The following is a 23,158-nucleotide window of genomic DNA, read 5'->3' on the forward strand; positions in this document are numbered from 1 at the left end:
AATACTAATCTCAAAGGTTTTAGTTCCAAGAGAAGCTTGTCGTTTAAATAGGTTGAGTCTCAGGAGACGTTACTAGTCCCTAGGGAAAGTTTCTTGTCCCAAGAGAAGGTTGAAGACCCAGGGGAATACACTTGCCCTAAGAGGTTTTAGTCCATTGAGAAATCACTAGTCCAGAGAGACGTTTCTTGTTCTATGAGAACATTGTCCCGAGAGAACGTTCTATTCCCAATATTATTTATTAATCCTGAGAGAAGGTACAACGGCCAAGTGAAGTTATGGTTCTGGGAGATTTTAATCTCAAGAGAAGTTACGAGATAATGTTCTATTCCCAAGTGAAGGTCCTAGTCCCAAGAGGTTTTAGTCTTGAGAAAAATTTAGGGTCACAAAAGAAGGCTGTAATACCGAGAAGGTTCTAGTCCCAAGGAAAGGTTTTAGTCTTGAGAGAAGGTATGATTCCAAAGAGAGGTTTCTGGTGCCCACAGTCCAGAGAAAATGTTGTAATCTTAAAATACACTTCTAAACCTGAAATAAGGTACTTGTTCTCACAATAGGTTCTAGTCCAAGAGAAGATTTTAGTGTATCCTGTCTTACCTTCTTGATAAAGTACCCTCGGAAAGTGACGTCCTGGCTGGTCCGATGAGGGATGGCTATGGGTGCAATGTTGGCCAGCCTTTGTGTCTCGTGGATGACAGCGTCTGTGAAGGGCAAGTTCTTGCGGTCTTCTACGTGGACCTGACGATCCCCGATCACTCTGCTCAGCTCCTCATGGACCTTTTCTACAGGAGAGAACCAGGCCTTCAGGTTCTGATGCATAGGACATCAGGGCTGCTTCTTGTCTTACCTTGGATATCAGGATACTTGGCCATGAGGAGAAGAGACCACCTAAGTGTGGCAGCTGTGGTGTCCGTGCCAGCAGCAAAAAGGTTCTGAACTGTCCACATCAGATTTTCATCATGGAAGTAACTGTTGGTGATCCCGCTCTCCTGAATGGACCACAAGACCACTCGTCAACATCACGATGAGCAAGACTATGTAGGGACTTTGAATACATCACAAGCTATATAACAGTGCATCCAGTAAAAAAATCATACTGTTTATTTTACTTCCTCACTGTAGAACAACCATTTTATAAAATCAGTGTTTTAGAAGTTTGGAACCACCGGGACCTTTCATACAGTTGGCATCCCTTCTAAACTGAGCAATGAAAGGAGGATGGCATCAGTCAGAGAGGTGACCAAGATCCTGATAACCACTCTCCTAGAGCTTCATCATTCCCCTGTAAAAAGAGGAGAACCATCTAATCCACCAGTCAGTAGAGTGGCCAGATTAATGCCAGTCCTCGGTAAAAGTAATTTGGGATTTTACCAAAAGGCATCTGAGGGACTTTCAGACCGCAAGAGACCAAAATCTCTCTCTGGTTCGACCAGACAACTATTGAGTTCTTTGGCATGAATACCAGGCAGCGTGTTTCGAAGAATCATCTTTTTCAGACTAGTCAAGATTGAGCAAAAGAAGAATGCAGCATTGTACAGCAACATCCAGGATGAAAACTTGCTCTGTTGCACTCTTGACCTCAGACTGGGCCAAATGTTCAGCTTTCAACAATTCATCGACCCGAAGCAGGCAGCCAAGCTATGAAAGGAGTGGCCCATGTAATCAGATCCCAAACTAGAATCCAACTGAATATCTCTACGGATCTCAATCTCTCAAAAGGCTGTGTGGAATGATGAGACGTGCTGCAAAGACGAAAGGGCCAAACTGACCAGAGACTGGTGTGCTAGACTGGAGGCATCATATTCAAAGAGACTCAAAGGCTGTTATTGTTGCCAAATTTGCATCAGATTTATAGTCATTTTTACTCCAAACAGTACAATTTCGGGGAACTTTAAAGTTGGTATAGTTGAACGCTTTAACGACCGTTGGAGGATTTACAGTTTGTTAGTCTCTTTTGAACCTGCACCACTTTTGTCTTCTCACCTCCAAGTGTTGCTTTCGGACAAAGAAGGATTCCACCAGGCTTCTGCACGCGAGTGGATTGAGGCTTTCCCTCAGTCGGCTGAATATCTCCAGATTCTTTCTCCCGTAGTCAGCTGTCAGTTTGAAGAATTCCTTGTTCTGTGACAGTCTCTTGCCGAGCCATGGGAACAAGTTGTATACCTGAGGGGAAAGCATTCAGATCACAGTGATGCGGATCAGTATGAGGGTGAGGAGCTACACAGTGAAACGTAAATTTAAAGGCCTGGAGAAGATCTGAATGGTAAAATCGTCTGTATGGCGTATAACTTGACTTCGAGTATAAGTATACAGCTATTCCAGTGATTCTATATTCATTACCTGGGCAGACGGTGAGCCCACCAGCTGGATTTTCCGGTTCATACCATCCACCATGGCGTTGAACTCTGGATCCTTGTAGTCGAACCTGTTCCCGTACACGATGGAGCAGATGATGTTGGAGACGGCGTAGTTGATTGGCTGCGTGGTGTCGAAGGCTTCGCCTAGAATACAAAAAAACATGCCTCATTTTGACATTTATGTTTTGAGATCCTCATTTGAGAATTTTGGATGTCATTCGTGTGCCTTAAAGCAGGTTGTCTGGTTTCTTGGTGCAATACCACGCAACAATGTTTTCTCAACCTTAAATGATAAAGAAGAGTTCTCAGTAGGAGATGTGGCGCAGTTCCTCAATATGACCGCGTACCACCAACTGACGAGTAGACCATTGATTCTCTACGTGTCTTGTAATAGAAAGACAATGAAATGTCTGCCATTCTGTATAAGCTCTGCTGTTGAATGGTGACCAGTCCATTCTTTGCTTAGCCGTCCGTAAAAGACAATAGTTGGATAGTTTATAGTAGTGGATTGTAAAATTCAAAAGAAAGCTTTACCTCTGAAGTTCCGAAAGACTTCCAAGAGGTGCTGGCACTCCTCAATGATTTTGTCCTCGCATGCCTTCTTTCCCATCCCGAAATCTCTGAGGTTGGTCAAAGTGAAGCGCCGCATCTCCTTCCATGACTCCCCGTTGCTCCATATGACGCCTTCAGGGTCAAAAGCAACATCAATGTGTTGTTCTTGGGAAGACGATCAAGTCTGGCTCACCGTGTCCGTCGTTGTACTGCTTCACTATGCGTAAGATATCCCTGTCTCCAAACTCTTCAGCGTGGTTTACCAGCGCTTCCTTTACCGCCTTGTAGCCAGCCAGAACCACCACCTTCTTCGAGCCAAGGTAGACGGTGAACACCGGCCCATACTTCTTGGACATCTGAAGAGGACTTGGATGCTTAGTCCTCCAATGTCAAGTCAGGTTCATTTTACAGTGTTTAGCATAGGTGGGAGTAAATCGATAAATAAACTTAACGAAAATTATTACATTTCCAAGTAAACTGAATTTGACCTTGCAAGCTGCAATTTACACTCTGCGACACTCTAAACCCAGTGGCCACAATCTTGTTGCTGGTGAGGTAATTTTGATCATTTGTTAGCAGACATTTTGGTCTCATAATGTCAAGGTGTCAACGGCATAATGAAGCATACTGTTGAAATCGCGATTCCGATTGAACCAGGACAATTTCTGATCCAGCCGTGGATCTAACGTTGGGAATTCGGCATCAGCTTCTTGTTGTCGAACAAGAACCCAATAATGGATAAATGTAAACATGCTAGACCTGTCAGCTAATGTAGTTCAAGACAAAGTCGAGTCATCTCTCACAAATACAAGTTTTAGAATTGGCATCTTAAGTCTGATTTGAGTCAAGTCATGTGCCTCGACACTCCCACCTCTACTATTTACAAACACAAGGAAGCAAAGGTAGTGGTGTGGACCTCCACCAGGGTCTTGTAGGGTCGCTTGAGGTCCAGCTGCAGGAGGTTCCCTAACACGGGAAGCGGTCTCGGGCCCGGAGGCTCGTTGGCAGTTTCATCCGAGCTCAAAGCGGACGAGAGCGCGTAGACAAGCAGCAGGATGAAGGTGGCCGCCAGCAGGGACGCGAAGCCTCCGCCGGGCTGAAGAAAGATATCTGCTATTCCCATTTGTGAAGCGACGAAGTCTGGAGCTGAACAACTACACTAAAATGTGAAGATGATGTGAAACTTGATACGGTGGGGAGGAGGCGGAATGGGGGCGGGTGGGGGGGCTCGTCGAGCCGGTTCTGTGACCCACATTTAGGTCAAAGCCTTCTGTTTTTGTCAGTGTGTGCTTACAAGTGGCACGCTGCTTTCCAACATGTGTCTGATAATGACTTTGACATTAGACCCATTACTGCACTCTTATAGTCTGTCACACCAAGACAGTCGCATTTTTTATTTTTTGATTTTGAAAACAAAACATAAACAACCCCATTCTTTACAGGTTTGCATTTAATCATCAAAATCATTGGCAGGCGGCGCATTTGCTACCTGGGACAAAACGTATGTAATCATATGCCACGAGAACAATTCAATAAAATAGATCATGCCAGAGATGTTGATTAATAAAACGATTTATACAGTGCCTAGAGTTGCACTATGGAGTCCGCCATGAGCCGCCCTATGCTATTTAAAAACTTGAGCGCCTTCTCTTACATCAGCAGTTATCTGGTGCAATATGGACGTGCAGTTAGCAATGCCTGTGACATAAAAATGCATCTTCCCTTCGGATACTCCACTTGCGTGGCCGATTTAGAGCACCTTGTTGTTGGATGTGGGTGTGCACACATCCATCAGAGAAAAACTAAAGAGTGTGGAGTTTTTTTTTTTTGTTTTTTTGTTTTTTTTTTTAGTTTGGCCTGACAGTGTGTGGATGGGTGGTTCAGGTTAGCGTGGCCGCTTTAAAAACCCTGCAACGACTCATGAGGTGGAGCTTCACCATTATGAAAGCTTATAAACTTATATGATTTAAAAAAAAAATCATTCAAGTTTGGCAGGGTTGTTAACAACACTCACTATAATGTGCGATTTACAAGATGTTTCACTTTACAGGGACTTTAAACGTTCCAGCTCTGAGTTTTGTTTTTTTCCTTGTGGTGTGTGCAGCCTGGACAACACGAAAATGACTCATTTCCATAGTTTTATAGTTTTTGTGCATGGTACGTTGTTTACATTATCATCGAGCCCTGCTTCGGAGTTTTGTCCCTCTTTTGCAGTGACTTCTATGTGCCTCCAGAGGTCACCATTCCGATTGACTGCCCCACTCCAGGGTAATTTACATAATCGTTTTAAAGGGCCACTCTCATGAAATGCATGATTTTTAGTATGTTATTAATGAAAAAACGGCAGCCGGTATGGACCCATCTGTTTTTTCACCACAAAACATGATTTTGACATATGGCTTTTTGTAACTCCCGCCATGAAAATCCTCTCGAGGGATTTGTTTTTCGAGAAGAAGGAGGAAGTGACATATGGGGCAGGATCGCCCTCAAGCGGACTTGTTTCTATTAGTTTTACCTGCGGGAAGGTAGCTCGCTGTTCCTTCGTTTTAGCTAAAATGCCGGCTCGTTGCATTGCTGGATATTCCTCGAACACTCAGGAGGATGGATTTACCCATCAGAAGTTTCCAAGAGACCCGATTCATCGTGAAAAATGGATTGCACAGGTGCAAAGGACGAGAGCTTTGTGGGTTCCAAATGACAGGTAGGTGTGTATACAGCTACTAAAAAAAAAAAAAAAAACAATTGTTGGAGGGGGCGTAATCTGTAAATCAGGGGTGCTAAATGTGTCGATGTGCGCATCGGAAGGCTTCCGTGCAGCAGCCGCTGAAGGACGGCCTCCGTGGCCGGGGTGGCTCATCTTAGCCGCGGAAGTGGATCGGACGGGAGGCGGTTTGGCATTTATCCGCATATCATCTAAATATGGCTCGAAACAATAAGGTAATATACTCCCAGTAACTTCACTCGGTTGTGAGATGTTCTCTTCTTCGAAAAGAGCATCCGTGTCAGAAGGAGAGTGTTCGTCTCCACACAGTGGAGAACCCTAACCGCACAGCGTGTTTTCAATGGCGAATGTCCGGGGTGACGTCGGGCACGAGATGCGACCAATACGGCGAACACTTGGATGTCGAATGACACTTCTGTGCTCATATTTATTTTTTCATATAGACATTGAAGTGAATAATCTTATATGTATTTTTCATTACAATATCTATTTTAAAATGTTTATTGGGATGACAGTTAACCATTAAAGCCAAAGGGTTAGCAGAGCTGCATTGGTGGCAAAGTGAACTCGTGAGAATACCGCACAATCCTGGGCTTTGATTTCCCTTTTCATTAAACTTTACGCCCAGCAGGGGGCGCTCTGATTCAATTTAAGCAGCGTCATCGTCAAAGCTCAGTCGTCACTTTGCAACACAAATGCATTTAAATGCACATCAACATTTACTGATGGACTTGAAGTGACTAAAATTATTTTATTTTACAATCGTACGTAACAACCATTTTTTCAAGACATTATGCATGTTTACAACTGTGTGCTGAATTCAATAAACTGAAAAATGTGAAGAAAAAGAGATCAAACCAACAGCTGTGAGAAAAAACAACGTTCCTATTCATTGCAGGTATAACACTTGTTAACGCCTAAAACCTGCAAACTAACCAATCGCAGAGCAGCGTCGGACAGCGTCCCGCCCCTCATTGTTGGCTCGGCCAATGGGAAGGGAGCCAGCCACAGAGATCGATAGCGACTCTGCAACAGTGAGAGGCGAGTCGCATCGTCTCCTCACTCACCGCCGGTTTCAACGTAAACTGGCGAGACGGTACTTGAGTCAACATGACGCCGGGATTGCTGACGAGATAGCCGTTAACGAGGCACCGGGGAGGCCGCTGTAGGCGAGGAAGACTCACAAGAGGTAATTTTCCCGGTTCGGGGGAAACAGTGGGAGGCAACGGGCCCCACAGATAGTGAGGAACAACGAAGGAGTTAAGGGGAGAATGGATTTCCTCTGATGATTTTCAAAGTTATAGCAGACAGGTGCTATATGATATTAAAAAGCAAAACTCCAGTTACAATCGCAAGGAAATATATATATTTTTAAAACAATTGTAATTGGGACTTCGTGATGCCAATTCAGTGCTTTATTTGTCGACTACATTGCCTTCACGTCAAAGTGAAATGTATTATTTCCGTTCCGAGCGGTGCTGTAAACGCGAGTTTGACGATAGTTAGAAGAAAAGGGGTGAAGTTGCAGATGGCTTTGCAGCAACTAAGTTACACGAGTGTCCACTTGAATGTTCAAATAACTGTTTTGTAATTTCTATTTGTAAAAATTTTAAATTTTACATCTTGTTGACGTATTTTACGGGACACCGCAGCACAATGTTGTGAGTTGAAACTGACAATATTTCAACCGATGTAAACAAAAAAAATGGTTTTAAAGTTCTGCTACAGAAATGCTTTTACGTCGAACTAATGCTTTCTGTCTGCTAGGTTATTAAAAAAAAAAAGAACGAAAAAAATAAACTTGTATTACAGTTGCGTGTCCAGACGTCGAATTTTGGTCTTTTTTTTTTGACGTCCACGTCACAGTTGCGTGTTGTGTTCGACCACTTGTCCCGCGACTCTATTTTTAGACATTTTAGGTATTACCCCAGTCAGGTTTCTGGCGTTTGGACTAATTTTCTCTATTTTATTGTTTTTAGGTTCCTACTCCAGTGGAAAAGTTGAAATGTTGTGTTGAAGTGTAGTGTGACATGTGATAATGTGTTTGTTGTGTTGTTGTTTACTTTTGTTGTTGCTAGGTTACTCCCACCAGCATGCTACCATTAACATTAGGCACAACGAGGAGGATGTTGTGGTAGTCGGACTCCCCCCGCCATCCTCATCTCCCTCGCCCTCCCGATGACCGGCCCCAACTCCCCGAGCCGGGCGGCCAAGCTGAGCCGGCACAGCCGCTCCAAGAGCTCCAGCGCTCACTGCCTGCTGCGCCGGGCCGCCCAGGAGGAGTCGAGCGAAGGCAGCAGCCCCAACCGCGAGGAGGAGGAAAAAGATGGAGGGATGCTCTTCTACGTCAACCGCGCCGGCTTCCCTATCGAGGGAGCCACCTGGGAGAGGATGTGGGCCCACGTAGCCGCCGTGCACCCCGAGGGCCAGGAGATGGTGGACGGGATACGCAACGCCGCCTACCTGCCCAAGGTAAGACGGACAGTCAACCCTTGTTTATTGCGCGAGAAGCAAAAATATGAAATGCAGACCAGATGTAAAAACATTTAATTCATCCAGTAATTTTGATCTATGTCCAAGTGCTTGAAATACATTTAATTAATTCCCTTCCAGCTATTTTCAAACCAAAGTTCGCCAAATTCTAAGCGGTTTTCAGAACATTTTAACTAATCTTACAGAGAATATTGTGGTCTGTGACAATATAAGCACCAGAACAACAAAAATAGATTTAACTCTCTCTGTTTTCCAGAAAAAGTTGGTTTTTAGCGCTTTCTGTTCTTTACTAATCAGTACTGGAACATGGATTGGTTGTACAAAAATGAAGCGAAAAGGAGCTTTTTGTGAAAAGGAACATGAATCAAAACAGTCACTTTGACTTTTTTTTTTTTTTAAAACTTTCATGACAACACAAACTATCATACAAAAACTAGACGAAGAGCACGAGTTGAAGGTGAATTACTTTTTTTACGTGGCCTTCGCCATATACTCCATAAACTGCGTCATCTTTTCTCAAGATCACGAAACACATGTTCTACAATCTACTGCGACACACACGTTTATAATGACGTCCACCATACATGACTGTCAGATTCCTTAACTCGTCCGACTTACAACACATTTTCATTTCTCTTTCCTCATGATTCACGTGACAAACCGTGATTCACCTTGCAATCGACTCAAAAGCTCTGCTGGTCTCAAACCCAAAGCGACCTCGCGCTGACATCTACAGGGATCTTTTAGTCATTGCAGTCTTTGACAAACGTGGCTTTCACAGACAAGCTGGGGAAGACCCTTTTCCACGCCTACTTATTGAAAAATGTACTTGAAAAATAATAACTAAATTTAAGTAAATAAATACATTAATTAAATAATTAGTAAACAGTTGTATCCCACTTGACTAAGATAAAGATCCACGCATGGTAGTGAATGAGTCACGAGGAAGTTGAATCATTTTTGTAACTCACTTTGTTCGTAGCATTTAGTCTTGCTGTGTCCAAACGACCAGACGCAAACCGGTGTGTCGGTCTGCGCTCCCCTGTGCTGAAAAGTCTCCTTGTGATGAATGCGCGTGTCTTACTAACAGGCGTACGTAGTTGACGCTTACTGGGAAATCCCCCGGTCTCATGGTTCCCCTTCTTCTACATAGAGGGAGCTAACATGTTATATCCTAACCGTAACCCTGTCCCTTTTTGGACATGACAACAATCTGCTGGAAAACCCATCTAGCACAATGTTGGCGTCTTTTAGGAACCTAAAAGATGCTGATCCCGAATAATTACCGTAATTCCCGGCCTACGGAGCGCACCTGGTTATAATCCTCACCCAGTACATTTTTAAAGGAATTACAATTTGGTACATACATACGCCGCAGCTGTGTAAAAGCCGCAAGTGCCCACTTTGAAACCCACATTGAAACACAAGATATTTACAAAGAAAGACTGTACCAAGAGAGTTTTGCCGTCGTGCTAATCCTAACGCTAGCATCTCACTCTTACCTTTTCCGCTCGAGTGCCCCCTTGCGGCCGTTAGAAAAAATGCACAAATTAGTTGCATCACTGCATAAACCGCAGGGTTAAAAGCGTGTGAAAAAAGTCACGGTTTATAGGCGGGAAATTATGGTAGTATTCAAGAAAGACGATAGCCCACATTTTGAGCAGCCATTCATTTGCAGTAAAAGGGAAAATATTGGCTTTAAATATTTAGATACATTGGCGCGTTGGTTCTCGAACACAATCCATTCCAGAAGGCTGGTTGAAAACCAAAACGTTCGACAACCAAAGCACGTTTTCCCATTACAATGAATGGAAAATGAAATAATGCATTCCAAGCCTAAATTTTTTTTTTCTGAGTGATTTTTTTTTAATCTTTTCCTGATAATAAACTGCATAGTAGAAATACATGTATAGTTTAAATACTTTATGTAATTAAATCATTTAAGAAATATATTTATTTTTTGGTTAGGGTTAGTTGTTGTTCAATTTGAAGAAAGAAAGTCACTACAGTACTGGGAAATGTCCACGAGCAGAGGAGTGTGTGAGTCAACTAGTTGCACTGCCCGCAGTCGTGCGGGTACGTATTTTCTGTTTTATTTTCGGGGGTGCGTTCGAAAGCACAATAACAAATCGTCGAGCGTCAGCTGGTCGGGGTGTTCGAATACCAATTTTCATCCGAAAACTAAAGCAAAAAAAATCTCGAAATTTTTGTTTGAAAGCCGATTTGTGCGAAAACCAAGACGTTCGAAAACCGAGATACCACTGTATGTTTATAAAACAGCTTTTCAGATTCGGAGCTGCCCCCGGGCCGCGCCTTGCCCGCCACCGCTCTGGAGCCTAAGTCTGCCGTGGTGACTGCGCTTAGTGTGCCACAGCGGTGTTGTCTCACTGTTGCGTGGGCTGAATTGCACAAAGCAAATAATCCCTCCAATACAATTTGGGTAGAGGATAATCTCTGGATGCCAACTGGAGCTTTAATGGGCGTCGCACAACACCGGCAGCTTTATTAGGGACGCCCGCACGATCCCCGTCCTGCTGTTTAATCGTGTCAGGGAGGTCCCGATTGTACTTCCCGTTTGCGGTGTGGACCGGCTGCAGTGCTGTGGGATTAAGAGAGGAAGGATGATGAGGGAACGAGAGGAAAAGGGTGGGGACAAAAACAGGAAGGGAGAACAGTTTAATTGGGAGTCCGCATGCTGAGGGGGGGTGATGCAGCTGGCTCCGCAGGAAGTGTTACTCATGGTAAACACTCTGGCAGTGATTTACTCAATGTTAGCGTAGGCTAACAGATGTGCAACCTGATCTGATAACCAGTTCAAATATCTGCAAGTATCTGATTTTCGCAGATTCAGTGTCATTTCTCAAACCCGAGACAAATTGCGATGGCTGATTTATGCATATTAAATACAGCACTGTCTGAAGAGGAGGGGCAAATCGTGGCGTAGGCAAAATGAGAAGTGAACAGCTGAATAGATCTTTGCCATTTGTGTGAACATTTTTGGACTGCCAGAAAAATAAAAATAATGGCGACATGTGGTCTTTTCAACAATGCAATTTCAGAGCTTATGAATGATCCGTGACGGGGATGTCAAAACTCCTTTTTACACACTTACCCCAATGGACCTTTCCGAATGGCAATCTTAAGCTCTGCCCCGTTACCCATGTCCCGCAAGCCTCCAAAATGGCGACTGGACAGAACGGGTTTGAAGTGGATTTTCTATCGTGTATTCCAGATAATATTGCGGAATATTTTTTGTCAAATGCGTCAGACTTGTCCAAGAGAGTTCTACAGAGAGGTCGCAAGGATATGCACACGGAATTAAGATTTTGGACGGAGCAGGACACAATGTCAGAGTTACAGTGAAATGTTGGCAATCGATGCAAAAAAGTTTGACACCTCACAAACTTCATATTGAAATCCAATAGGATAGAATATCGGAATCGTACCGCGCATGTAAAGCAGGGTGAGTACTTTTTACTTGGAAAGATGACGAGTAATATCATTGTAGTCTTTATAAGTGAGTGGGTGTATTCATTTGACTTGGCTCGTAATGGAACCCACAGCTCTGTCTTAAAAGTCCGATGTGATACAAATAGGCTAATAGACACTTCTCTTGCATGACATCGCGCATTTACGTATCCTTAACCCGACTCTTCGGCATAAAACATGACACACTTCATTCAGCAGGTCAGTGATACACTTAACAAAGTGAAAGTTGTTCTCCCGCAATGTATAAAGCATTGATAATAATGAACTCAAACTCAGAGAAGGTACTTGTCCCTCACTTACCTTCGAACATACAGCCTTGTGTTTGTTGATATTGTTCACATCTAATTGTACGTGCGGTCTTCCGCAAGCCTTAATCCATCGTAGACATTTCGTGAACTGTGTTTTAGGCTTTGGAAAATGAATCAACCGGGCCCCTTGTAACCTAGCCGGATATCTTTCATCAGGATTGCACGTTCCCCGAGCGCATCTGAGGACCGTTTTCTTCGTAACATTAACGTTTCCGAGCGCACGCTACTAACAACCAGCATTGCTTGTGGGACAACATGGCGGCAAGGGCGTACCAAGCCAGGAGTTAAGAGAACAATGCTATCTGATTAGCTATTATAGTATTCTGTTTTTGTTAGAGTGTGACTGTTAAGTAAGTTGTTGTAAAACAGTGTGATTCTTTCATTTTTAAGGTCTAACTTTTGACAACATGCGTACCCCAGATGTTGTCAAGAGTGTTGCCGAGGAGACCGGGAGGCTTATTATTGCCTTGAGTTGTTGATAAAAGCTTGCATTGTGAAATACGCCTTGTCGCCCCTGCGACCCGTTGGGCACGAAACGCTGCAAATAAAAGCACAATAATTCTGGGAAATGAATGGCCAAGTTTGTTTAAAAAAGAAAAAGAAAAAAGAAAATGGTTGTAAGAAAAAGGGGACAAAATTCAAACGAATCGATAGCTGAGATGTACAAAAAAAACCAGCAAAATCTCCCAAATGTGGTGTGTGGGGAATATTTGAAGGCTTTTTATTTTTATTATTTTTACCGTTTGTTGAGAGTATCTGTCAGTTAACTCTTGCGCGTTGTACACTTTTGAACAGCACAAAATGGCGAATTCTCTCCAGAGTGAATGGGAAGCGAATGCCAGTCGAGCCGATAATTAACCCCTCCCGTCTCTCTTCCTTCGCAGCATCACGTCCCCCCGCTGCCCACCTTCAAGCCGGCAATGTCAGTGCCAGACTGGCTAGTGGTGGTCCAGAATTTCATGAAGGCTCTCCAGTATCCTTTTTTTTAGGGGTTGACAGATGGTCCAATCAGTAGCAGCTCCCAATGTTTGCACACACCAACAGCAGGATATGAGCAAGGCAGCGGCTTCTTAACTGCTTCCGCCAGATACAACCACACGGGCACACAGTTCTTTGAGATCAAGAAGAACCGGCCTTTGTGTGGGTTAGTGACATTCCCCATCATATGGGGGGGAGGGGGGGGGAGACATCGCCCCACCATGTCACATGTTAAAAGGCAGTGACCTAAGAGGGTGCCAAGCGAGGTTCAAAACTACAGTTTCCTGACTGCTGTCATGCCTTAAAAGAGCATCAGCAATTTGAAGCGTCTGGCTAATATGAAGGATTTTCACATTTAATATGTTGACTTTATTTGTGTTACGTGTTGTGCGTGTATTTAAGAAGTAAGAGGGATAATATAGTCTGGATAACATTTGTATCCAACCAAAATAAAGTCGTCAGCTTTTTCTAATAACTGTCAAAATACAGAATAAAGATTTTTGCTCCGTAAAGCTAAAATTCTAGACTTTTTAAAAGTGTCAGATTTCATTCATAAGATTACAGTACTTATAATTAGTTAATAATTAATGTATTTGAAAAAAATAATTTTATTAAATTTTATTTTTATAATTATTTTATTATAATTTATCTATTAACAATGTAATTACAGTACAGTAAGAGTACAGTGCTAAAGTTACAGTACTACCTCAGTAATTCTATTTGACCTATGCAAAGTTATTTCAGACATACAAATCTGAAAATGATCAACAAGGATGTCATAATTTTGAGACCACTAGATATATGTGTGAGAATTTGTGTCAGGTGATCAAATTCATAACGAGAATGAAGTTTTAAATTGGATAGAAAAGTCTCAATGTAATAAAAAAAAAGAATAATCACTGCGCATCGTGAGTTTGTTGCGCATTCCAATAAAGAAATATGTAAATGGTTAGGTAATTATGTTTTTCTGTTTGGGTGAAAGGAACAATGCTTTCTTTTATTTGTGTGTGTCCCTTTTAAGAATAAACTCTTTATGTCACCTATACTTTGGTACACAATATTAAGCATGATATGAGTAAAATTGTCCCATGTCAGGTTAATGGAGACGGCGCGGGCGATGATCCGGGAGTCTCTGCCAATCAAATGTCTGGAAGCTGTCATCCTGGGAATGTATCCTTTTTTTTTTTTTAACCGACCAACGGCAAACACCTGCTGCGCACTCGGCAGGCCATAATTGTACGCTTGCCCCCCAACTGAACCTCGAGCCCCCGCTCTCCAGCTGTAACAAACAGTTCCCCAATTAACTCGCCACACACACACACACACACGAGAGCGGGTAGAAGGTCGTGTGTTTTGCGCGCATGTGAAATCGAGCTGACAAGTTGCCGCACACGAACGCACCGCCCCGACATCCTCCTCGGTTCCTCCCCGAACCTTGTTGCCAGGCAACAAGAGCTCGCTCCCTTTTATCGACACACACACACAAACATTATTTTATATTTCCAAAGGTTAAGTAGTAATCACCTCGTTAGCAGGACAAGCAATCGAGAACAAGTAAATAAAACGAGAGTGGTTTAAGATTGCCCATATTTGGAGCCGGTTGCTTAGCAAGCCGACAGGAAGTAGCTTGGTGGCTTTGCCTGCTGGTTCACACATTCAAAGGAAATTCCGTGAGGATGAGGAGATGTGACACAAATGATGTGTGGTTTCTTTCGCTATAAATTCTCCCACTGCACAGGTTATTAGTCTTATGCGGGCCACACCCACTGGACGGCAAAACTTACAATACAACTCGTGTTTTTTAGTAATCTTTGTGAATACTGGCTTGCTTATGAGCGTGTTACGGCCTTTTAATCACTGCATTTATTTTCGGTACAAGCTGAAAGAAGATCCTCCACACTTGTTACATATTTTTACAGAGGTCTTTAGGCTGTCAATATGCCGACAAACACCCGCAGTGAAACTTTGCTTTCTAGGTTTGCGGTGTGATAACGTGAACCTCGTGGCAAAGTTCTCAAATGACTCACAGTTACCTTGCGCCTTCTCGTGAAACTTATATCTAGCAAATATGGGGTTTGCTTCCGTCAGTCTTGACACCACGTTATGATCTCGACGTGAGTCCAACTGTACTTTTTGGGGTGATATTTATTTTGCTTTTTCCCCCCGCCAACCCCTCTCGCTCACTTCCTTATCGTCCCGTCTCGTCGCAGCCCCGCTGACGTCGACACAATGCTCTCGAGCTTCACATGTGGCTCCTTTCTTTATTCCTCACGCCAGCACAATTGCCTCAATCACAGCATTCGTTTGTCAAAGGACTTTCAAGATAAAAGATCAAACGATAATTGTAACCAAAACATTACAGTATACACTTATCACTTCCTAGCCATGATTTGTAGACACAATCTTGCCGTCCAAAATGGCGTTCTGTGTTTTTGCTATTCGTGGTCCAGCCCGGTCCCCATCCTCTGCAAATAGCACACCCACTGTATTGCTTTTGTTTCCGACATAATTATGACGATTTTGTTTTATTAAATGGGGATTGGGAAATCAGTCAAAGTAAAAAAAACAACAAAACAAAACTGGTGCGTCTTCAAATTTTCGTGCTAATGGATTTCTTGTTTTTTAAATTTTACTGTTTTAGCTCCAACTTAAAGCACGATGCGGGTTATTCCCAGACTTGCAGTTTTAAAGACCCAGTATTTTTTTTTGAGCAATAAAAGTGAGACATCTCACAATTTGACCCACTAAGATAAAAAAAATATGTATAAAATATAAACATGCAATTTTCACATTCAGATTTTGGCGGAGGTCATTGGAAGTTTTTCATCTCACTCTGAATAGAAAATACAAAAACTGGTAAATAAGGGCGTATTGTAACTTGTCGTGATTTTTTTTCAGATGATGTGTGCTTGAATTTACCGGCTTCCACCTGCAAAAGCCAGTCAAAACCAACAAAAAAAAAATACCACAAACAATATTCATCTGGCTTTTGTGTACTTGTCTAAGGACGTGATGACCATCTTTCCTTTCATTTTCAACAACGAAAAAAAAAGGGGAGAGGAATGTTTCACCTGTGCTTTCTACAAATGTTATTCTAATATGCGACAATTGCAGTCTTGATGTTTTGTGTTAAAATCTCCAGTTAATTAAGGTTAGCCAGCATTGCTATTGCTTGACGGCACACTGCAGTGTAGTGAACTGCAGTCATAAGGCCCACAGATGTTTAAAGACCAAATTTAAAAAGTGTGTTGCCTCTGTCGCATTATCTTTGTGTGATCTGTAGTTCTAAAAGATAAATGTGTATTTTAAAAAAAAAAAAAAAAAAAGGCAAGGCCCCAGCGAGAATTGAACTCGCGACCCCTGGTTTACAAGACCAGTGCTCTAACCACTGAGCTATAGGGCCACGCGAATCGTCTGGAGCGGGACATGATTTTAGACCTGAGAGATCCCGTGGTTATGGGTTCTTACGAGGAAGCATCCTGCGATGTGACTGTCCTGTGACGAGGTCGCGAGTCTCCCGGGAGGTGTTTGCATAAACGGGATATTGATTCGCCGTCACACGGAGATTATTGTTTTCATTTCTGGCGGGCTATTTTTAGAGGTTTGCTGCAAAAATCAAAAAGTGCGTTCGGATCTCGACGTGCTTGTGGTTATTACTAGCTGCAAGTGCGTAGCTGGTCCAAAACACGTTAAGACGTGTGCGAACAAAGTCACAACGCCGTTCGACGGCGTGATCCCGCGATAAATTGTAAAAACACGCGAGAATTGTATGTCGCAGAAAGCCTGGCAGCCACGCAATTTGTATTTCAAATTTTCTCAACACTCTTCCACAGGAGGCGCATTGAACTACAAAATACAATAACATAATATTCATAAATACAAGAAAGATAAAAGACGTGTAGCTGGAAAAAATACTGACAAATATTTAGAACTGGTTCACTGGAAAAGTTGACGTAAAATAAATGGATGTAGATGTGGGCAGTAGACAGACAATAGATTGAGAGAAATGCAAACTAGATAATGAAACTGGATGGAATCAAATGAGTACAGCTGAGGTTTTTTTTTCATTTTTACATTTTTATTACGTTTCCTGGTCACATCAGATTGCCAGAGTTTTACAACTTTGGCTTCCTGTTGCTTTCCTTTTGCTTTTGTCTTTAACAAATTAAGCGGAACACAATAACTCAGGGCGCAGCTGGTAAAACGTTGGTCTCACAGTTCTGAGGACCCAGGTTTGATCCCGGCCCTACCTGTGTGGACTTGAATGTTCTCCCCGTGCTTGTGTGGGTTTTCTCCGGGCACTCTGGTTTTCTCCCACATCCCAAAAACATGCAACATTAATTGGACACTCTAAATTGCCCCGAGGTGTGATTGTGAGTGCGGCTGTTCGTCTCTATGTGCCCTGCGATTGGCTGGCTGCTCCTGCCTCTTGACAGCTGGGATAGGCTCCAGCACTCCCCGCGACCCTCGTGAGGATAAGCGCTAAAAGAAAATGGATGGATGAATGGACAATAACTCGGTTTGAGCGACTCTTTAATAAACGCCGTCTTTGTACATATCGATATAAAACCCTTAACAAAGGGGCGCGCAGCTACCTGACCAACGGACTGATGTCCCTGGAGCGCTTCCCAATCAGCTTCAAGACGCAGTTCTCGGGCCACTGCTTCCACCACGTGGTTCTGGGCGTATACTGCAACGGCCGCTACGGCTCCCTGGGCATGAGCCGACGCTCGGACCTCATGGACAAGCCCCTGACCCACCGGACGCTGGGGGAGCTGGTGGCCGACTTCGAAAGTTCTTACAAGCGATACCAACACAGCCTCAAAAAGGTACTTGTCTTCGCCAACTTACGGTAGTAAAAAGTAAAAAATAGATGCAGCAATGTGGGCAATGAGAGGAACAAGTACCGATACACTTTCAGCAACGCAAGATTTTCGCCGGGGTTGGCGAAAATCCTGACATTTGATCACTCGCTACCTAGCGTAAGCACGGAAGCTGCCGAGTCCGAAGTATGTTTTCGTCAACGGGTTTTGTGTTTAGGTGAAGATCGGCCTGTACGTGCCTCACGACCCTCACGTGTGCCAGGCCATCGAGTGGAAGTACCTGGTGCTGAACGCCGCCAAAATGGCCGCTCCGGAGATGAGGCGCGAACTGGAGAAACACGGACGAGACATGCGGATGAAGGTGCGTGCGCACATAAACACACAAGAGTGCGCGCGTGCGGTGGCAGTGTCGAGTAACAGTACATGAAACTGGCTGCACGTCAGCAGTTATGTAGGTCAGTCACTTGTCAACACGCACGCGCTTAGCGACCGTGCACAAGCACAACAGTGTCAGCTGTCAAAAGCTTCATTGGGATCTCGGTTCAATCCCCAAGAATGACATTTTTAAAAATATGGACATAAATATACTTTAGGGTTTATGTGTGCTGGTGGTGTTCTATCTTTGAAAGCGTTGTCATGTAGATGAGATGTGCCTCATTTCACGTCAGCATCATAAAAAAAATAAATAAAAATGAGCAAAAGTTTTTGTTGTGATGCAGCACCATCGTTCAAATAAGAAACAAAGCTACAATGGAGCGTAAAAATTCATTTGAGGCCGTCAGCTCAGCTGATTAGAGCGCTGGTGTGCATGTAATTTATTTTTTGCACCTCACGAGGCCTTGAAACGAGTAACGCGTTTGAAATTTTTTTCCTCTGCCGAGTGAAATACTCATTGTCTGTAAGCTAGTTCACATGACTTCAAGATGGCCTCGCGATGCTAACGTTAGCGTAATGGTAAGAGTTGCACTAGCGTTAAGGTTCAATTAAAACCAATTCTTGTGGCATAATTGGCCTTAATTTGTGATATTTATGAAGATCAACTGTATCATTGGGCGGCATGGTGTTGCATCTGGTTAGATCGTTGGCCTCACAGTTCTCTGAGGACCGGGGTTCGAATCCCGGCCCCGCCTAAATGTGATTGTGATTGCGACTATTGTTGGTCTCTATGTGCCCTGTGATTGGCTGGCAACCAGGTTAGGGTGTACCCTGCCTCCTTCCTGAAGATAGCTGGGATAGGCTCCGGCACTCCCGCGACCTTTGTGAGGATATGCGGCTCGGAAAATGGATGGATGGAGCTGGATTTATGTTTCAGTTAAAGTGATAGTGAAGTATTGGAATTTACACATTCTCTTTTCATATTTTTTGTTAAGAGTCACGCGGGCAGCACGGTGGAAGCACAGCTTGTAAAGCGTTGGCCTCACAGTTCTGAGGTCCCGGGTTCAATTCCAGATCCGCCTGTGTGGAGTTTGCATGTTTTCCCCGTGCCTGCCTGTGTTTCCTCCGGGCACTCCGGTTTCCTCCCACATCCCCAAATACATACAACATTAATTGGACACTCTAAATTGCCTTGTAGGTGTGTTTGTGAGTGCGGCTGTTTGTCTCTATGTGCTCTGCGATTGGCTGGCAACTGGTTCAGGGTGTACCCTGCCTCCTGCCCACTGACAGCTGGGATTGGCTCCAGCACTCCCCGCGACACTCGTGAGGATAAGCGGTGCAGAAAATGGATGGATGGATGGATAACAGTCACGCTTTGATTAAGAAAGAAATTAGACCTTACTCAGTATTTGAATCTGTTTCATGTAATATTTATTTGGAGGCGTACTTGAGACTTTTACTTTTTTATACAATATCCACTTTTGCAGAGCACACACACACACACACACACACACACACACACACACTGGATGACCCACTTATTGGAAATGACAACAGCTGTTTGCGGCTGTTCAACGTGAGCCAGGAAAAGCTAATGCATCCCTGCTGAGTCAGCAATTTTTCTTCTGCTGGCGACTCATTAATGGGGAGGCACAAACACACACACACGCATACTTATTTTTGTATAGTTTTATCCTGGCTGCAGCCGGACTGCGAATGGGAATCGGAATTTTTTATTTTTTTTTGGTTTTCTGTCGACAATTGCATACCGACTAATTTCTGGCATTCTTTTTTTTTTTCTTTGCGGCATTGCAGATCTTAAAGTCATCAAGCGCTCAGTCTCCCATCCACGAGCGGAGCCGCGGCAAGTCTCTGTCGCCGCGCCGCCAGCGCCAGCGCCAGGGCGGCAGCCCGCAGCGACGGCTCCCGCGGGGCAGAGACAAGTCGTAAGTGGGCGACGTTGTGCGCTCGGGTCGATGGTCTGCTCAGGTGGCGCTGGTGGCAAAAAATAACACTGCGGCGCGCTGCCTCGTGTGCATTTGTGTGCGTATTGCGTTGTGTGTGTGTGGGTGTCAGCTGTGCAACAGAGACGAAACACGAGCTGACTTGGATGACAGCTGCGTGTCGCAGAGTTGGCACGCAGCAGTATTAGTGACGACGTGGCACCACCGCAGCCTTGGTCACCTCGCATCACTTGTGTGTGTGTGTGTGTGTGGTGTGTGTGTGTGTGTGTGGTGTGTGTGTGTGTGTGTGAGACCAAGGTCACGACTGGAATGTGTGATAAGAGTGTAATAACAATCATGTAATAACAATATAGCAAAACATCACCACCAACCAATATCAGTGTATTAACAAATGTGACAAAGGTGTAACAACAAAGCATAATGATGCAATTACAACAATTTAGTAACAGGTTAGTTACTGTGTAACAACCAAATTAACAGTAGTGAAATAACATTTTTACATCGATGGTGTATCAGTAAAACTGTAATCGATTTGTGCTTTCGCTTCTGCAGGCCGGCGTGCGTGGACACGAAAGCTCCGGAACTGAGCACACTCAACGACGGCTACCAGATCCGAATATGACTTCACTCTTCGGTCCCGCTCGGATCCTTTCGGACTTTTCCCAGCTGTCACCACCCCACCCCCACCCCATCGATGAGGTCATCTGTTCCAAATGCCCAATACCTTCGACCCCACCAACTTCCAACTTTCTCTTTGGCCGAACGGAAGTCATATTTATGCAAACGGTCCGATCACGGGAGGCTTCCGAGAGCCAACGAGGAGCACGACGCGAGCACAAATCTCTGGATTTCGTTTGTACCGTCTGACCCAAGAAGACGAGGATAACCCAGAGGTAATCGATCACGGAGCCACTGATGCGGATGTCGCCTTTCAAGAGCAACAAAAATCATAACTTTTATGTCGAAAAAAAAAAAAAAAATGAAATACAAGATGTGGTGCTGTCCTTCGCTCTTTTGGATTCAAGTATTTTTAGGACTGTTGAACGTACCAACTTCATTAATTTCTGTAGTTTAATTCAAAAAGTGAAACTCACAAATTTTGTAAACATAAAAATTTTAGATTCAAATTTTTTTAGAAAGCCAATTCCTAAACACATTTTTTTAATGAAAATTTTTGATATCTTGCCAAGCAATAGCGAGCATTTTCTTTGCTAGTTATTGAGTTGGTGAATTTCAAAATGATAAAAATTATGGAACATTTCACTCCTTGTGCTCAATTACAATGCAGTAATCTTGAGTTTCACTTTTTGTTTTTAAGTACTGAAGTAAATTAATAATGTCAACGGGGACGCGCGTGCGTTTCTGTTACATCGCATATTTCTGTACTGCGCTGCACGAGCTGCGCACGTGCGCGTCGGGTCTTCCGACACAAACGCAGCACATGACCCGATGTTGGCGAGCCACAAAAGTCAGTTTTGGCGGTCCCGTGTGGGCGTACGTAAAGTTTTGAAATTGTTGTCATACGGCAAGTTGTGCAAAAAAAAAAAGTACTGGAACGTTAAGTATTTTAAGTTTACAGCAGGTCAAATGCATTTGACCTGTAAAAGTTGTAGCTAGGAACGAGTGAGTACCGATACCAGGGATCGGTATCGGGGTATTCGTGAAGCCTGCCGATACCAGATACCGATACGTAAGACAGAAAAATGTGACACGGGGTTGGTCCTCGCCATTAGTTGGCGCTGCACGTCAGCGAGAAAAAAAGAAATGTCTTTGTTTACAACTCCCCGTCAAAATTGGATGTATCCAAAATACTGGTAACGCTGAGTCCTCGAGGAAATATGTACTGGTATGTCCGGGGGGGGGGGGAAGTGATATCGAAGATCCCTGGCGTGAAATCTCACTGTATCACAAACTTTTTCCGTTTTTGCTCGTGGAATGTTTTTTTTTTTTTTATAAATTATAATTGACATTTGAGTGTGATGGGTTTCGTGTTCCTCTGAAGGTTTTATTATTTCAACAAAAACAATCTAGCAAGTGAACAAGTGGCCTGATGTTTTATATTTACAGTACATAAAAATAATTGAAAAAAAATGTGTTTTTAAAGGTGAACCAAAAATTGGTGTGATGTGTGCGACTTCCGCCTGGAAAAAAAGCAAAGGCTTTTGTAACCATGGCAACCCAGCCTCCCTCCAGTCAACCGGAATTGTGACATCACAATTTGTTGTGACGGCGAGGCACGGCCTCGTCTTTCGTCAATAAAATGGCGTCTTTGGTATTGTTTGGCGGTTTTATGAGTCACTTCATTGGTACACAAGCGGATCGTATTTGCAAGCTCAAAAGTTATATTCGAGGAAAATTACTCATAAAAGAAAAGTACACATTTAAGAGTAAGGAAATGTAACTGCACTGAATGCGCCCAAGTGAATTTTTTTACATTTTGTGACAGCAGTTTGTCACATTCAAGAACAAAAATGTATTTGAGTAATTTGAAATTTTTTAGATTTGTCAATGTAATTTGCTGTCAACCAGTTCAGGGTGTACCCCGCCTCCTGTCCGTTGACAGCTGGGATAAGCTCCAGCACGCCCCGCGACACTCGTGAGGATAAGCGGCAAAAAAATGGATGGATGAAAAATAGCATTTTTTTTTTATACAGGGTTCGCACGCGGCCCTAAAAGTCCCTAAAAACCCCTAAATTTTCGAAGGTGCATTTAGGGGCTCCTAAAAGTCCTTAAAATCCGCGAAAACCGGTCAAGCCCCTAAAAAGGCCTTAAATTAAAAAAAATCAAAGGGAAGATCTCTACCGCCAAAATTCTCCCTAAAAAATAAATTAATCTTTTATTTAAAAAAAAATTGCGATCCGTCTGGCGTCCAAATCAGCCGGAAATTGTCAACGGAAGTCACCGTGTTGACAACTCGTCGCCATCTTGTCCATATTCCATTGTTTGTTTCCGTGAGTAGGCATTTCACTTCGTCTTCGTTACGACGTAGCGTAGTTCTTTCATCGATCCAACTTGTATCACGGGGAAGTGCATTACTCCTGATTTCCCACGATGGCCCTAAATTTTTCGTGTCAGCCCCTAAGAATGCCCCTAAAAAGCCCTT

General features: G+C 43.6%; 2 protein-coding genes and 1 non-coding gene across 4 annotated transcripts in view; 1 reads left to right on the forward strand and 2 right to left on the reverse strand.

Annotated features, from left to right (window-relative positions):
* The window catches only part of LOC133496833 (cytochrome P450 2K1-like), a 5,977-nt gene extending 1,934 nt beyond the window's left edge, over nucleotides 1-4,043 (reverse strand). The window contains exons 1-7 of the mRNA XM_061812863.1: nucleotides 3,820-4,043; nucleotides 3,097-3,259; nucleotides 2,886-3,035; nucleotides 2,335-2,495; nucleotides 1,978-2,157; nucleotides 842-983; nucleotides 592-776 (exon numbers count right to left, since the gene is read on the reverse strand). Coding sequence (XP_061668847.1) covers nucleotides 592-776; nucleotides 842-983; nucleotides 1,978-2,157; nucleotides 2,335-2,495; nucleotides 2,886-3,035; nucleotides 3,097-3,259; nucleotides 3,820-4,026 — 1,188 coding nt within the window. The 5' untranslated portion in view covers nucleotides 4,027-4,043. The remainder of the gene's footprint in view (nucleotides 1-591; nucleotides 777-841; nucleotides 984-1,977; nucleotides 2,158-2,334; nucleotides 2,496-2,885; nucleotides 3,036-3,096; nucleotides 3,260-3,819) is intronic.
* vash2 (vasohibin 2) overlaps nucleotides 1-22,314 on the forward strand; it is a 24,566-nt gene extending 2,252 nt beyond the window's left edge. Inside the window, exons 2-10 of one of the 2 annotated variants that reach the window (XM_061812866.1) lie at nucleotides 6,524-6,814; nucleotides 7,704-8,097; nucleotides 12,800-12,888; nucleotides 13,003-13,059; nucleotides 13,989-14,063; nucleotides 17,485-17,722; nucleotides 17,934-18,077; nucleotides 19,907-20,037; nucleotides 20,608-22,314. In XM_061812866.1, the coding sequence (XP_061668850.1) occupies nucleotides 7,804-8,097; nucleotides 12,800-12,888; nucleotides 13,003-13,059; nucleotides 13,989-14,063; nucleotides 17,485-17,722; nucleotides 17,934-18,077; nucleotides 19,907-20,037; nucleotides 20,608-20,677 (1,098 nt within the window). In that variant the 5' untranslated portion in view covers nucleotides 6,524-6,814; nucleotides 7,704-7,803 and the 3' untranslated portion in view covers nucleotides 20,678-22,314. Of the gene's footprint in view, nucleotides 1-6,523; nucleotides 6,815-7,148; nucleotides 7,287-7,703; nucleotides 8,098-12,799; nucleotides 12,889-13,002; nucleotides 13,060-13,988; nucleotides 14,064-17,484; nucleotides 17,723-17,933; nucleotides 18,078-19,906; nucleotides 20,038-20,607 lie in introns of those variants that run through there. The other variant, XM_061812867.1, reaches the window with a different exon arrangement.
* trnat-ugu (transfer RNA threonine (anticodon UGU)) lies at nucleotides 16,224-16,296 on the reverse strand. The gene has a single exon. It is a non-coding gene; the product is annotated as a tRNA-Thr (tRNA).
* Nucleotides 22,315-23,158: the final 844 nt, after the last annotated feature.

This window comes from Syngnathoides biaculeatus, chromosome 23 (assembly GCF_019802595.1).
Source record: "Syngnathoides biaculeatus isolate LvHL_M chromosome 23, ASM1980259v1, whole genome shotgun sequence".
NCBI lineage: Eukaryota > Metazoa > Chordata > Actinopteri > Syngnathiformes > Syngnathidae > Syngnathoides > Syngnathoides biaculeatus.